This window comes from Podarcis cretensis (genome assembly GCF_951804945.1).
Source record: "Podarcis cretensis genome assembly, chromosome: 18".
Taxonomy (NCBI): domain Eukaryota; kingdom Metazoa; phylum Chordata; class Lepidosauria; order Squamata; family Lacertidae; genus Podarcis; species Podarcis cretensis.
Window position 1 is genome coordinate 8,321,794 of NC_137188.1, and position 16,189 is coordinate 8,337,982.

Genomic DNA, 16,189 nt, shown 5'->3' on the forward strand with positions numbered 1-16,189 from the left:
CTGCCCACTCCAACCCCAAAAAACAGTGCAGTCATACCTCGGGTTACAGATGTTTCAGGTTGTGATTTTTCAGGTTACGGACCGCCAAAACCCGGAAGTACTGGAACAGGTTAAAGAGGTGCTTTTTGCTGCTTCTAATCCAGGCATAGGCAAACTCGGCCCTCCAGATGTTTTGGGACTACAACTCCCATCATCCCTAGTTAACAGGGCCAGCGGTCAGGCATGATGGGAGTTGTAGTCCCAAAACATCTGGAGGGCCGAGGTTGCCTATGCCCATTCTAATCTGGAGCCAGCCCTGTTTGAGACTGTTCAGAAGTGTCTGGTGTTGTTGGGAAGCTGTCACTGACTGGCTGGATGCAGAGGAGTGGGGGGGACACACCAGTTGGGGAACCCCCAAGGGAAGAAGGCTCAGAGCCCGGGGAGTGGTGGTGGAGCCATGGGGAGTGGTCAGAGGGAGAAGAGGGAGAAAACAGGAGGTGTTGAAAGCTGAAGGGGTAACAGGGTTTAGTGAGCAGGGAGATTCTGTGCCAGACAGCAGTGCAGAATTAGGGGCTGGAGAGGAGGGGGAGGCCAAGAGACAGAGATGAGGCAGGTGATGAATTCAGGGTGTCTCCCTCTCCTGCTGCAACCAGCTCCTCTCCCTCGTTGTCTCCCAGAACCAAGTTTGTTTCCTTTGTCTTGCAAGTTTCTTTCCTTTTTCTTAAAACCGTGCATTCACTTCGAGGAGCAACTCATAGGACGCGGTGTGGTAGCCTTTTTCGAGGTTTTTGAAGACTTTGGTGATTTTTGAAGCTTTTCCAAAGTCCGTGCTTCGCAAGACGAAAAAATTGAAAGACGAAAAAACTCGCGGAAAGAATTAATTTCGTCTTGCGAGGCACCACTGTACTTCTGGGTTTTGGCTTTGGCAGAAGCACTAAATCGTGCTTTGCGCATGCGCAGAAGAACCAAATCGCAACCCGTGCGTGCGCAGACGCACCGCTGCAGGTTGAGAGCATGCATCATGTTCGCAACCCAAGCATACACTATAGTTCCATCTTGACCAGGGGTAGGCAACCTAAGGCCTGGGGGCCGGATCCGGCCCAATCGCCTTCTAAATCCAGCCGGCGGATGGTCTGGGAATTGGCGTGTTTTTACAAGAGTAGAATTTTATTTAAAATGCATCTCTGGGTTATTTGTGGGGCATAGGAATTTGTTCATTTTCCCCACCCCACCCCCCAAAAAAATGTAGTCCGGCCCACCACATGGTCTAAGGGATGGTGGACCAGCCCACGGCTGAAAAAGGTTGCTGACCCCGGATCTTGACAGAATTCAACCTCAATCTGTTAGCCGCCATCCATCCTCCAACCGCCTCCAGACACTTGCACAACGTGGGTCTTGAACCCTCACTCCTCAGAGCGGGTGTCTCGTACTTTACCGACTACCTTACATTTGCTGGTACCCTCTCTCCGGCGATGAATGCTCCCGTTTCGCCGATCGGTCCCTGCTCTCGAATGCGTTGCCTTGCGGCTTCGGACCACGAAGTCTGGAATCCTGGGACGCGCATGAGGCTGTAGTTGTGGCGGCGACATCACAAGCGCGGCGTTCTAGAAGGAGGGGGTCACCCCTTTGGCCTGCAGTGGCAGGAAAACCTCTGCCGGAGAAACACCCTGGGGGGGGGAGCGGGCAAGGGGGAGGGGGCAAGTTTTCCAACGGCCAGTGCCAGGACAGAACAGAGGGAGGAAATACCCCCGCGGCACTTGTTCCCTCCCCGCAGCCTGAAAGAGAAAAAATAATTATGCCACATTGACATGGGAAGAAGGCACTGGAAGGCAGAACATCACCCAGCTTCCGGTTTGGAGAGTCGGGAGCAGCGAGGAGGCAGGGTGCGTCTGTGGCTAAGCACCGGGGTGCCCAGTCTCTCGATCTCTCCCCCCACCCCCCGGTTTATTTTGCTTGCACAGTTTGAGACATCATTGTCTGTGCAACATTTCTTTTGCAACACGTGCACCCCGGGTCATGCAAAAGGGGTGGCTTTGCAAAACCTGAGCTGTGTGGCGGCCAGTTGCTGTAGCTTTGCAATGTATGCAAATGATGTTTTATTGTGTGTTTAATATCCTGTTAGGGGATGCAGGTGGCGCTGTGGGTTAATCCACTGAGCCTAGGGCTTGCCGATCAGAAGGTCGGCGGTTCGAATCCCCGCGACGGGGTCAGCTCCTGTTGCTCGGTCCCTGCTCCTGCTAGCCTAGCAGTTTTGAAAGCATGACAAAGTGCATGTAGATAAATAGGTACCACTCCGGCGGGAAGGTAAACGGCGTTTCTGTGCGCTGCTCTGATTCGCCAGAAGAGGCTTAGTCCTGCTGGCCACATGACCTGGAAGCTGTACGCCGGCTCCCTCGGCCAGTAAAATGAGATGAGCACCGCAACCCCAGAGTTGGTCACGACAGGACCTAATAGTCAGGAGTCCCTTTACCTTTACTAATGTCCTGTTGGAAGCCGCCCAGAGTGGCTGGGGAGGCCTAGCCAGATAAAATAATAATATTTTTTATTTTATTTTATTTTAATTATTTATTTAATCTACATATTTATTTATTTAATTTACCTGGAGGAGCGTCTCCACCCCCCAACATCCAGCCCGGACACTGAGATCCAGCGCCGAGGGCCTTCTGGCGGTTCCCTCACTGCAAGAAGCCAAGTTACAGGGAACCAGGCAGAGGGCCTTCTCGGTGGTGGCGCCCGCCCTGTGGAATGCCCTTCCACCAGACGTCAAAGAGAACAACTACTACAGGACTTTTAGAAGAGATCTGAAGGCAGCCCTGTTCAGGGAAGCTTTTAATGTTTAACAGACTGTTGTATTTTTAATATTTTGTTGGGAGTCGCCCAGAGTGGCTGGGGAAACCCAGCCAGATGGTTGGGGTATAAATAATAAATAATAATAATAATAATAATAATAATAATAAAATTTTATTTAGATCCCACGCTCCCCAGCCAAAGCCGGGCTCAGAGCAGCTAACAACAGTAAAATAATACAGCATTCTAAAATCAATTCATTATAAAATCAGTTTAAATCAAATTAATGGCAACCAATAAATTATTATTTTAATGTTGAAGGCGGTTGGGGGAAGTGGCCCCCTTGGATGTAGCCTGGCTTTTTTTTAAAAAAAAGTATTAAAGGAAGCTTATTGGTTCATTTGACTTAAAAAACCACACACACCTTTTTGAAGATTTGCCAGGCTCGTTTATATTGCTGCTTTGCTTCTAGAAGCTAGATTGTGGAGATTGTGGGTCCTGCTTCCTATCAGTGAATTAGATCAAATCTCTCTGCTTTTCTTTTCTTTTCTTTTTTTGCAAAAATGTGTCCTCCGACACAGAGGACCGTGCCTGAAATCCGTCTTCCGCTAAAGATTAAATAGAGTGCCCCGGGGTCGGGGGGATAGCGTCTGGGGGATGAAAAACAACTTAATCTGCTTTGGGTTGCATTGCTGCAGTGACCTGTCTTTTTCTCGTCCCCTCCGCAGCGTTAAAAACCAGCACCCTGAACCAGCGGAAGAAGCAGATTCGCCGGCGGCAGAGATGTTCCGGTCCAAAGGTAGGCAAAAGTTGCTGGTGGTTTTTGTTTGCACGTCGGGGAGCGTTTGAGACAGTGACGTGGGTGAAGAATTATGAGAGAGGCACAGCCAGGCACCCCCATGACAGACTCCCTTATCGAGGCTGTGGGGTTGAGTTCCTGCATCTGGGGGACATCATCCTAATAATAATAATATTTTATTATTTATACCCCACCCATCTGGCTGAGTCTCCCCAGCCACTCTGGGCGGCTCCCAATCAAATGTTAAAAACAATACAGCATTAAATATTAAAAACTTCCCTAAACAGGGCTGCCTTCAGATGTCTTTTAAAGATAGGATAGCTGCTTATTTCTTTCACATCTGATGGGAGGGCGTTCCACAGGGCGGGTGCCACTACAGAGAAGGCCCTCTGCCTGGTTCCCTGTAGCCTCACTTCTCGCAATGAGGGAACTGCCAGAAGGCCCTCGGCGCTGGATCTCAGTGTCCGAGCAGAACGATGGGGGTGGAGACGCTCCTTCAGGTATACAGGACCGAGGCCATTTAGGGCTTTCAAGGTCAGCACCAACACTTTGAATTGTGCTCGGAAACGTACTGGGAGCCAACGCAGATCTCTCAGGACCGGGGTTACGTGGTCCCAGCGGCCGCTCCCAGTCACCAGTCTGGCTGCTGCATTCTGGATTAATTGCAGTTTCAGGGTCAGAGCGCATTGCAGTAGTCCAAGCGGGAGATAATCAGAGCATGCACCACTCTGGCAAGACAGTCTGCGGGCAGGGAGGGTCTCATCCTGCGTACCAGGTGGAGCTGGTAGACAGCTGCCCTGGACACAGAATTAACCTCCATGGACAGCTGAGAGTCCAGAATGACTCTCAGGCTGCGCACCTGGTCCTTCAGGGGCACAGTTACCCCATTCAGGACCAGGGAGTCCCCCACACCCGCCATGTTGTGCATGCTACATGCCCCCGCCCCCCAGCGTGCAGCTGCAGCCCAGCTGCCCAGTCCACCAGGGGGGCAAAACGCTTTCCCCACCCCGGGCACCAGCAACCCACGCTACACCACTGATGTGTGACCGAGAGAGAGCTGATCTGAGAGGGCAAATCCTCACACCGACAGGATTCGCACTGGCGTCCTTGAGGTCCCTGAGCAACAAGAAGTTGAAGGAGTCCAACATTTAACCCGGGGGTGGCTGTAGCCCTTTCAGGAGCCGCGTGGGGTCTTTTAGATTTGTCCTGTAATATTTGGGGACGATTGTGTATCAGTGCTCCGGGAACATTTCCAAAATAACAAAATGGGTAATATGAAACAACTCCAGAACTAGGACTGTAAAATGCACATTCCGTATTTGACCCCCTTTAGTAATGTTTTGAAACGTTTTAGATAACACCTTGATACAGTGATGCCTCGCAAGACGAAAAGAATCCGTTCCGCGAGTCTCTTCGTCTTGCGGTTTTTTCGTCTTGCGAAGCAAGCCCATTAGCGGCTTAGCAGATTAGCGCTATTAGCGGCTTAGCGGATCAGCTGATAAGCGGCTTAGCGGATCAGCGGATCAGCTGTTAAGCGGCTTAGCGGATCAGCTGATTAGCGGCTTAGAAAAAGGGGAGGAAAGGGAAAAAAACCCGCAGGAACTCGCAAGACATTTTCGTCTTGCGAAGCAAGCCCATAGGAAATTCCTTTTGCGAAGCACCTCCAAAACGGAAAACCCTTTCGTCTAGCGGGTTTTCCGTCTTGCGAGACATTCGTCTTGCGGGGCACCACTGTAGTTTCCTGTTGGTTACGTTGCTTTGCGTAGTATATCTGGTTTCCTCCTCTCGTGTTTTATTTCGGAATGTTTCATTTGATCTCTTCCTGTAGGATGCAAACCACTTTGAGATTTTTTTTCCACCTTAAAAACAAAGTGGCATAGAAATGAAATTGATAATAATAATAAGAAATAACAACAACAACAACAATACAGTGGTACCTTGGACGCGGGTGGCGCTGTGGGTTAAACCACAGAGCCAAGGACTTGCCAATCAGAAGGTCGGCAGTTCGAATCCCCGCAACGGGGTGAGCTCCCGTTGCTCGGTCCCTGCTCCTGCCAACCTAGCAGTTCGAAAGCACATGGCAGTTCAAGTAGATAAATAGGTACCGCTCTGGCGGGAAGGTCAACAGCGTTTCCATGCGATGCTCTGGTTCGCCAGAAGCGGCTTAGTCATGCTGACCACATGACCTGGAAGCTGTACGCCGGCTCCCTCGGCCTGAAAGCGGGATGAGCGCCGCAACCCCAGGGGTACCTTTACCTTTACCTTTACCTTTTTACCTTGGTTCTCAAACGCCTCGATACTCAACAACTTGAAACCCAAACACTTCAAACCCGGAAGTAAGTGTTCCGGTTTGCAAAAAAATTTCGGAAGCCGAACATGCTCCGTTTTGAGTTACACTCAGGTCTGTCTGTTTTTGCTATTTATTTTGCGTTTTTGTTTTTGCGGCTCTTTCTTTGTGACTGTGTGGAACCCAATTCAGCTACTGATGCATTGGTTGTGTGGCTGCGGCACATTGTTTATTGCTTTCATTTTAGGGATCCATGGTCTCGTTAGATAGCAGAATTCACGTCAAATTGCTGCTTTGGGGGTTGTTTTTAAAAGTCTGGAACGGATTAATCCGTTTTGCATTCCTTTCTATGGGAAAGCGTTCCTCTGTTTTGGAAGGCTTTGATTTTAGAGCAGACTTCCGGAACGGATTACCGTATTTTTCACTCTATAAGACGCACCATACAACAAGACGCACCTAGTTTTTGGAGGAGAACAAGAATAAAAATATTCTGAATCTCAGAAGCCAGAACAGCAAGAGGAATCGCTGCGCAATGAAAGCAGCAATCCCTTTTGCTGTTCTGGCTTCTGGGATAGCTGCGCAGCCTGCATTCGCTCCATAAGATGCACACACATTTCCCCTTACTTTTTAGGAGGGGAAAAGTGAGTCTTACAGAGCAAAAAATACGGTAAGTTTGAGAACCAAGTTACCACTGTTTATAAAAATCCGCAAGTGAGAACAGTTGATGATCTGTTGGCCAGTATTCCTACGATGCCCATTTTAATGCTTGAAGGACTTATTTCGGCTGCCTATTTAAGACTTTTTCATGGCCCCTGTTCCCCCCCCCCATCTTGTTCTCTCTCCTATGGACACCCCAGCTCCGCCTTCTGTAGGACTATGGACCTCGAAGAGGGATGGGGAAGTTCTGCTGAGGATGGATGAAAGTGGAATCGGGTCCGAGACCCCCATCACCGTTCACGAGCTTCTTCTGAACTCCGTCAGTCAATTTGGCGACTATCCAGCACTGTCGTCCAAGAAAGATGGCAGGTGGACCAAACTCACTTTCAAGGAGTACTACCAGGAGTGCAGGGGAGCTGCCAAGAGCTTTCTAAAGGTTCGGGGGTTTGTGGGGACAAGGCATCTCTTTTTTGACCCCCATCTTCTTCCCTTTACCTTCACAGTGACCCTGCGAAGTAGGCCAGGCTAAGAGATAGATACTTGGCCCCCGGCTTGCCCAACTCTCTGAGAATTTGGGACCTAGAGCTTCCTAGTCTCAGATTTGTTGGGGGAAACCCAGCCACATTGTTTTATATCTTAAATATTTCATATATTATATATATTACCGTAATTTTCACTCTATAAGACGCACCAGACCATAAGATGCACCTAGTTTTTGGAGGAGGAAAACAAGAAAAAAAGTATTCTGAATCTCAGAAGCCAGAACAGCAAGAGGGATCGCTGCGCAGTGAAAGCAGCAATCCCTCTTGCTGTTCTGGCTTCTGGAATAGCTGCGCAGCCTGCATTCGCTCCATAAGACGCACACACATTTCCCCTTACTTTTTAGGAGGGAAAAAGTGAGTCTTATAGAGCAAAAAATACGGTATTTTATATCTTATATTTTTAATTTATTATATTATACAGTGGTACCCGTTCCGGAGCCCCGTTCGCAACATGAGCAGAATGCAACCCGTGTCTGCACATGCAATGATTTTTTTTAAAAAATGGATTTTTAAAATTTAAATTGGATTTTTTAAAATAAAATGCTTTGGGAGGAAAAATCTTTTTAAAGATAGTTTTCTATTTAAGTTACATTATAGTCCAAAGGTTAAACTTTTGATGTGGTTTAAAAAACCAAAAAAAAACCTTAGACTGAGTTTTAGCACACATGAAAAACTTAAAACAAATCCTTATTTCCTGATGAATAGCCTTTGGACTATTCTTGTTGTTGTTGTTTAGTCGATTTTGTCCTTCTCTCATAGTTTGTCTGTTAGTTTAGCCAATTCTGCATAGTTCATCAGTTTTTCTGGCCATTGTTCCTTTGATGGTATTTCTTCCGTCTTCCACTATTGTGCAATCAAGATTCTTGCCACTGTTGTAGCATAAATAATGTCCATTTTCCTTTTGGTAGCTCTTTATTTGAGATACCTAACGAAAAGGTTTCAGGATGTTAAACAAAATTCATTTTAAACATTTTTTTTTCAATTCATTGTATATCATTTCCCAATATTTTTTAATGCGTTTGCATTCCCACCACTTATGATAAAATGTTCCTCCCTTTTCCTTACATCTCCAACAACTGTTATTTTCCTTCCTAAACATCTTTGCCCAAAAAATGTGTGCATTTTGGAAGATGCCTTCTTACCCAAGTCTCTCGTCTTTGTGTTGCAGTTGGGCCTGGAACGCTTTCACGGGGTTGGCATCCTGGGATTCAATTCTGCCGAATGGTTCATAGCGGACATCGGAGCGATTCTGGCTGGGTGAGTTTGACCGTTCCGAAAAAGGAAGCGTAACTCCGAACGGGACCGGAACCCGCTCATTGTTTCTTTTCTTTTGTTGTAAATTTATTTATTTGGTTTTTCAAATTAAACTTTGAAAGTCACATATCAACATAAAAAAACAAGGTACCTTAGAATCTCCAGGGCTTCCCTCTTCCCTGGAGAGAGCCAGTGTGGTGTAGTGGTTAAGAGCGGTGGACTCGTAATCTGGTGAACCGGGTTCACTTCCCCGCTCCTCCACCTGCAGCTGCTGGGTGACCTTGGGCCAGTCACACTTCTCTGAAGTCTCTCAGCCCCACTCACCTCACAGAGTGTTTGTTGTGGGGGAGGAAGGGAAAGGAGAATGTTAGCCGCTTTGAGACTCCTTCGGGTAGTGATAAAGCGGGATATCAAATCCAAACACCACTACTTCTTCCCCTTTGTGGGTCCTATTGTTAATCACTTCCTCCTGCATCTTTTGTTGTTGTTGCTGTTGAGTCGTTTAGTCGTGTCCGACTCTTCGTGACCCCCTGGACCAGAGCACGCCAGGCACTCCTGTCTTCCACTGCCTCCCGCACTTTGGTCAAACTCATGCTGGTCACTTCGAGAACACTGTCCAACCATCTCGTCCTCCATCATCCCCTTCTCCTTGTGCCTCCATCTTTCCCAACATCAGGGTCTTTTCCAGGGAGTCTTCTCTTCTCATGAGGTGGCCAAAGTCTTGGAGCCTCCGCTTCAGGATCTGTCCTTCCAGTGAGCACTCAGGGCTGATTTCCTTCAGAATGGATCGGTTTGATCTTCTCACAGTCCATGGGACTCTCAAGAGTCTCCTCCAGCACCAGAATTCAAAAGCATCAATTCTTCGGCGATCAGCCTTCTTTATGGTCCAGCTCTCACTTCCATACATCACTACTGGGAAAACCATGGCTTTAACTATACGGACCTCTTATAATACAATCCAAATCTTTTACATCGCCATGATACCCAAAATTCACCATTAAACCTATTCCAATCCCATGAACGGTTTTAGCTGTTTACAGTGGTTTTTAAGACAGGCATAGGCAAACTCGGCCCTCCAGATGTTTTGGGACTACAACTCCCATCATCCCTAGCTAACCGGACCAGTGGTCAGGGATGATGGGAGTTGTAGTCCCAAAACATCTGGAGGGCCGAGTTTGCCTATGCCTGGATTATAATCCCCCCCATTCCTTATTAAAGTTTGGGTCTTCCTGATTTCCGATTCGTCCGGTCATTGTTGCCATTTGATGGCATGGTCCCATCAACTTGAAAAACTTGCTCGCTTCTAATCCCTTGGCCCATCGAAGCCGGCTGCCTTAAGATGGGCCACTTGGGATGCCCAACTAAATTTGTAGCATTCCCTTTCGGAAGACCAGATTTCAGGGCAGTTCACTGAAATAACATGCTTTGCGCTGAGACCAGACCACAGTGGTTCACCTGTCAATCATTGCTGTTTAAGCCGACTTGCAGCAGTGCTCTGGGGGTTTCAGAGTAAGGAAGGATCAATGCCTTTTCCAGCCTTACCTGGAGGCATCTGGAATTGCCAGTGTGCAAATCCTCGCAAAGTCTCCATTTAAATCCTTGCAGCCAGGGCCGGATTTAGGTTTGAGGCCCTGAGCTACTGAAGGAAACGGGGCCCCTTATATGTCCAGCTGTCCTTTGTCAACAGCAGATTGTCGCTGTTCTTTGTGTTGAATATATGCTCTATGGTAATTTATGGAGGCAGTGGAAGACAGGAGTGTCTGGCGTGCTCTGGTCCATGGGGTCATGAAGAGTCGGACACGACTAAACGACAAAACAACAACAACAATAATTTATGGACCTAATAATATCTCTAGCCATTTGCACATAACAGAATATGTATTTAATCAAAGGGATTGTTGAACTGAAATACAATTAAGAGGTATATTAATAGTGAAATACAATTAAGAAGTACATAATAGTGAAATAATTAAGCTCTAACTTTAAATGATTTTTTTATTCGTAAAAAACTTAATAATGCAAACGCATAGGCATTTGGCAATAAGAAAAGTTCCTTTAGAAACACAATTTACAAAGACTCATAGTCTAGTCTCAGTCTAGAAACTTGCAATAACATGAAATGACAATTGTTTTTTATCTTACATTTTGGAAACATACATCCAGTCCCCCCCCCTTTACATTTTTGGGGGGCCCTAAGCTATAGCTTGTTTGAAGTAAAGGTAAAGGGACCCCTGACCATTAGGTCCAGTCATGGCCGAATCTGGGTTTGTGGCAATCATCTCGCTTTCTTGGCCGAGCGTACAGCTTCCGGGTCATGTGGCCAGCATGACTAAGCCACTTCTGGAGAACCAGAGCAGTGCACGGAAACGCCGTTTACCTTCCCGCCGGAGCGGTACCTATTTATCTACTTGCACTTTGACGTGCTTTCGAACTGCTAGGTTGGCAGGAGCTGGGACTGAGCAATGAGAGCTCACCCCATCGCAGGGATTCGAACCGCCGACCTTCTGATCGGCAAGTCCTAGGCTCTGTGGCTTAACCCACAGCGCCACCCGCATCCCACATAGCTTGTTTAGCTTATACGTAAATTCAGCACTGCTTACAGCACTCTAGAACAACCTCAGAAGGAAGCTTTTGAATTGTGCACCCCCAAAAATGTTCAAAACCGCCTGTTGCTCGTCATTTGGAGGGCTGGGAAAGTGGGCCCAGGGCTTTGGTCTGTGGCAAAGTTTGCAGCCTGGTTCCTTTGTCTTCAAACCACATCTCAGATGTCTGTTGCACCCGGATTACAAGATCTCTCTTTTTTCCCCCACACACGCAGAGGTTTTGCTGTTGGCATTTACACAACCAACTCCCCGGAGGCCTGCCAGTATGTCGCAGAGAACTGCGGAGCTAATATCATCGTGGTGGAGAACGACCGGCAGCTTCAGAAAATCTTGGAGGTGACATGGGGTTGTGGGCTGTGGCTTGGGTACGCTTGGCCTTTCTGCAATCCCAAGGGCATTCGAGTGTTCGGGTGTACGCTAGCTTGTGGAATTTTACTTTTAGGGCCATAAAGGGAGCGCAAAACCCAGATTCGGTAACCCAGGTTGAAATCGGACTCCTATAACCCTGCCGTGTCAAGGGAAACTGCAATCACAACATTAAGTTGCATTTACAGTGGTACCTCGGTTCTCAAACTTAACCTGTTCCGGAAGTCCATTCCAAAACCAAGGCGCGGCTTCTGATTGCCCGCAGCTGCATCAGATGTTCAGCTTCTGAAAAACGTTTGAAAACTGGAACACTTACTTCCGGGTTTTCGGCGTTTGAGAACCAAGGCGTTTGAGAACCAAGGTACCACTGTAGTGTATTAAGCCATCAGAGCACAGGGATTTCCTCGTGGAAATGACTGCAAAGCTGCGGGAGTTAGGGGTTGGGATGGATGACCTCTGAGGTTCCCCCACTCAGTTCTGTGGTCTTTCTTGCTCTAGGTTAAGAGCCAGTTGCCTCTTGTGAAGGCAATCATCCAGTATGGCGAAGAGCTCAAGGAGAAAAGGCCAAATCTGTACACGGTGAGTATCTCCTCTTTTCCTTCCGTTCCACATTCTCTAAACCTCCCCTGAATGCTTCATTGAGTTTGAGCTGGAAGGGACCCCAATCCCCTGCGATGCAGGGATCACAAAAATGCCAATTTTTGTCAGGTCGTGAATTTAAGCCGCGCTTTAACCTTTCACGGTTGGAATTTGGAAGGAAAAAAAGTGGGGCTTATATTCAGGCCAATACGGTATACTGCCAGGTCAAAAATTAAGAAACCAAGATCATGATATGGACTTCAAACTGGTTTGGGATAATATATTGATACAGTGGTGCCCCGCAAGACGAACGCCTCGCAAGACGGAAAACCCGCTAGACGAAAGGGTTTTCCGTTTTGGAGGCGCTTCGCAAAACGAATTTCCCTATGGGCTTGCTTCGCAAGACGAAATGTCTTGCGAATTCCTGCGGGTTTTTTTCCCTTTTCCCCCCCTTTTCCTAAGCTGCTAAGCCGCTTATCAGCTGATCCGCTAAAAGCCGCTAAACCGCTAATAGCGCTAATCCGCTAAGCTGTCAATGGGCTTGCTTCGCAAGACGAAAAAACCGCTATACGAAGAGCCTCACGGAACGGATTAATTTCGTCTTGCGAGGCACCACTGTATATCACCCAGCCCTCATGGGGTCCTGAGCCGTGTAAGACTTTATAGGTCAACACCAGCACTTCGGACTGGACCCAGAAAGTCGCCAGCAGCCAGTACAGTTGGGCTGGAATTGTTATTACCTTGTTTAAATCTTGTTTAAATAAATAGAATAAATAGAAATGTAGACCCTTCTTAACCAAGTTCTTCTTTTGGTAAAGGAAAGGTGATGGGTAGTGCTGTGGTCTAAACCAGTGTTTCCCAACCTTGTGCCTCCAGCTGTTTTTGAACTACAACTCCCATCATCCCTGACTAGCAAGAGCAGTGGCAAGGGATGATGGGAATTGTAGTCCAAAAACAGCTGGAGGCACAAGGTTGGGAAACACTGGTCTAAACCACCTCTTGGGCTTGCCGATTGGAAGGTCGGTGGTTCGAATCTCCGCAAGGGAATGAGCTCCCGTTGCTCTGTCCCAGCTCCTGCCAACCTAGCAGTTCAAAAGCACGCCGGCGCAAGCAGATAAATAGGTACCACTGCAGTGGGAAGGTAAACAGCATTTCTGTGCGCTCTGGTTTCCGTCACGGTGTCCCGTTGCACCAGAAGCGGTTTGGTCCTGCTGGCCACATGACCCAAAAAGCTCCGTGCGGACAATTGCCAGCTCCCTCGGCCTGAAAGTGAGATGAGCTCCACAAGCCCGTAGTTGCCTTGAACTGGTCTTAACCGCCTAGGGGTCCTTTGTGTCTCTTTCGTTCATGCAGTGGAGTGAGTTCATGGCGCTTGGGGCCAGCATCTCGGATGACCAGCTTGACAAAATCATCGCGTCCCAGAAACCCAACCAATGTTGCACCCTGATCTATACCTCGGGGACGACAGGTCAGCCCAAGGGAGTCATGTTGAGCCACGACAACGTGAGTGAGATTCGCCGCTTTGGGAAACTTTCCGGAGAGTCGCAGCCCTGGGGATGAAATCTTATCTCTCTCAAACTGGTCTCCCGTATCAGATACCGCCCACTTGAATTGTGCAAGAAATCGCCAAGGGTGAAAAAGGAGGAATGCAGTTATAATTAAGCCCATTTTGAAACAGGGGGCATGTGGGTGCCTTTGGTGGGGAAGAGCAAAATAATAATAATAATAATAATAATAATAATAATAATAATAATAATGGTTTATTTGTACCCCACCCATCTGGCTGGGTTTCCCCAGCCACTCTGGGTGGCTTCCAACAAAGATTTAAAATACATTAAAATGTCAAACATTTAAAACTTCCCTAAACAGGGCTGCCTTCAGATGTCTTCTAAATGTCAGGTAGTTGTTTATCTCTTTGACATCTGGTGGGAGGGCATTCCACAGGGCGGGCGCCACCACCGAGAAGGCTCTCTGCCTGGTTCCCTGTAGATTTGCTTCTTGCAGTGAGGGAACCACCAGAAGGCCCTCAGAGCTGGACCTCAGTGTCCGGGATAGACGATGGGGGTGGAGGCGCTCCTTCAGGTATACTGGGCCGAGGCCATTTAGGGCTTTAAAAGTCAGCACCAACTCTTTGAATTGTGCTTAGAAATGAATTGGGAGCCAATGTAGGTATATCAAGATGGTTTCGACGGCCACTCCCAATCACCAGTCTAGCTGCCTCATTCTGGATTAGTTGTAGTTTCTGGGTCACCTTCAAAGGTAGCCCCACATAGAGCGCATTGCAGTAGTCCAAGTGGGAGATAAACAGAGCATGGACCACTCTGGCGAGACAGTCTGCGGACAGGGAGGGTCTCATCCTGTGTACCCGATGGAGCTGCCCTGGACACAGAATTGACCTGCGCCTCCATGGACAGCTGTGAGTCCAAAATGACTCCCAGGCTGCGCTCCTGGTCCTTCAGGGGCACAGGTACCCAACACAATATTTTGCTGGAAACCGCACAGACTGCTTGGGGAAACCCAGCCAGATGGGCAGGGTATGAATAATAAATAATGAAAATAATATGTGTGTGTGTTGTGTTGTCGCTGAAGTATTGTGCCTTTGCAGATCACCTGGACGGCCCGGGCAGGAGGCAACTACGTCGGCCTGAGCAAAGCGACGGAGCGTCAGGAGGTTGTGGTCAGCTACCTGCCTCTTAGCCACGTGGCTGCGCAGATGATTGACATCTGGCTGCCAATCACGTTTGGAGTCCACACCTGCTTTGCGCAACCAGATGCTTTGAAGGTGATGTTCGGGGAAATTTAAAAATGAAACCAGAACCCACAGCCCCACAAGAACACACAGAAGCACTTGGAGTGTTTTTTTTCCCATTCCCCATGTCATTTTTATTAAATCCCCAAAAAGATTTCCAAAAAATTAATCATCATACACAATCTCTTTTTTAAAAAAAACCCACAGTTTCTTCTTTTTTAAATAATTTTTTATTGCAAAACAATTTACATAAAACAACAATAACATAAACACAGTACATCAGTAACAACTACACACACACTAACAAATCGTCTGACTTCACACACACTTTTGACTTCCAAATCACCTTATTGTGCTTTTTACACATTCTTAACCTATACATGAAGGGACGTGGGTGGCGCTGTGGGTTAAACCACAGAGCCTAGGGCTTGCCGATCAGAAGGTCGGTGGTTCGAATCCCCGCGACAGGGTGAGCTCCCGTTGCTCGGTCCCTGCTCCTGCCCACTTAGCAGTTCGAAAGCACGTCAAAGTGCAAGTAGATAAATAGGTACCGCTCCGGCGGGAAGATAAACGGCGTTTCCGTGTGCTGCGCTGGTGCAGGCTTGCCAGAGCAGCTTCGTCATGCTGGCCACGTGACCTGGAAGTGTCTTTGGACGGCGCTGGCTCACGGCCTCTAGAGTGAGATGAGCACGCAACTCTAGAGTCGGACATGACTGGCCCGTACGGGCAGGGGTACCTTTACCTATATTATGTCCCAGAATTCTCATATCCTCACCCAGTCCCACAAAGTTTCCTCTTGACTTCCCACCCTCCCTTTTCTGATGTTTCCCATTTTATCAGCTGTGTTTACAGCACATAAAAAGGTAAAGGGACCCCTGACCATTAGGTCCAGTCGTGGCCGACTCTGGGGTTGCGGCACTCATCTCGCTTTACTGGCTGAGGGAGCTGGTGTACAGCTTCTGGGTCATGTGGCCAGCATGACGAAGCTGCTCTGGCGAGCCTGCACCAGCGCAGCACACGGAAACGCCATTTACCTTCCCGCCGGAGCGGTACCTATTTATCTACTTGCAGTTTGATGTGCTTTTGAGCTGCTAGGTTGGCAGGAGCAGGGACCGAGCAACGGGAGCTCACCCCATCGCGGGGATTCGAACCGCGACTTTCTGATCAGCAAGTCCTAGGCTCTGTGGTTTAACCCACAGCGCCACCCGCGTCCCGTTTACAGCATATACATTTTTACTAATCTAAACTCCAGGTCTCCCCCTGGGGAATGAACCCGGGACCCTTTGCTCCCACCTGACCTTCATCTCCCTCTCTTGAAATTTTATGTCCCACCAGGGTACTTTGGTGGAGACCCTCAAGGAAGTGCGGCCCACGGCGTTCCTGGGGGTCCCTCGCGTCTGGGAGAAGATGCAGGAGAGGATGAAAGCCGCCGGGATGAAGTTCTCCGCCGTGAAGAAGCGGATCGCCGCCTGGGCAAAAGTCGTCGGGTTGGAGACCAACCTGAGACGAATCAATGGGTAGGAAGAACGTGGTGGCATTGTATTGTGTCCCAGACCCCTTGGGGTAGAACAGCAGGGACCTAATGTA

At 48.3% G+C, this 16,189-nt stretch overlaps 1 protein-coding gene across 3 annotated transcripts in view; it reads left to right on the plus strand.

Annotated features, from left to right (window-relative positions):
- The window catches only part of ACSBG2 (acyl-CoA synthetase bubblegum family member 2), a 37,276-nt gene that overhangs the window by 5,576 nt on the left and 15,511 nt on the right, over positions 1–16,189 (plus strand). For 2 of the 3 annotated variants that reach the window (XM_079960570.1, XM_079960571.1), the window contains exons 2-9: positions 3,495–3,565; positions 6,710–6,945; positions 8,220–8,308; positions 11,124–11,244; positions 11,773–11,853; positions 13,207–13,356; positions 14,459–14,635; positions 15,938–16,119. In XM_079960570.1, the coding sequence (XP_079816696.1) occupies positions 3,495–3,565; positions 6,710–6,945; positions 8,220–8,308; positions 11,124–11,244; positions 11,773–11,853; positions 13,207–13,356; positions 14,459–14,635; positions 15,938–16,119 (1,107 nt within the window). Of the gene's footprint in view, positions 1–1,621; positions 1,863–3,494; positions 3,566–6,709; positions 6,946–8,219; positions 8,309–11,123; positions 11,245–11,772; positions 11,854–13,206; positions 13,357–14,458; positions 14,636–15,937; positions 16,120–16,189 lie in introns of those variants that run through there. The other variant, XM_079960572.1, reaches the window with a different exon arrangement.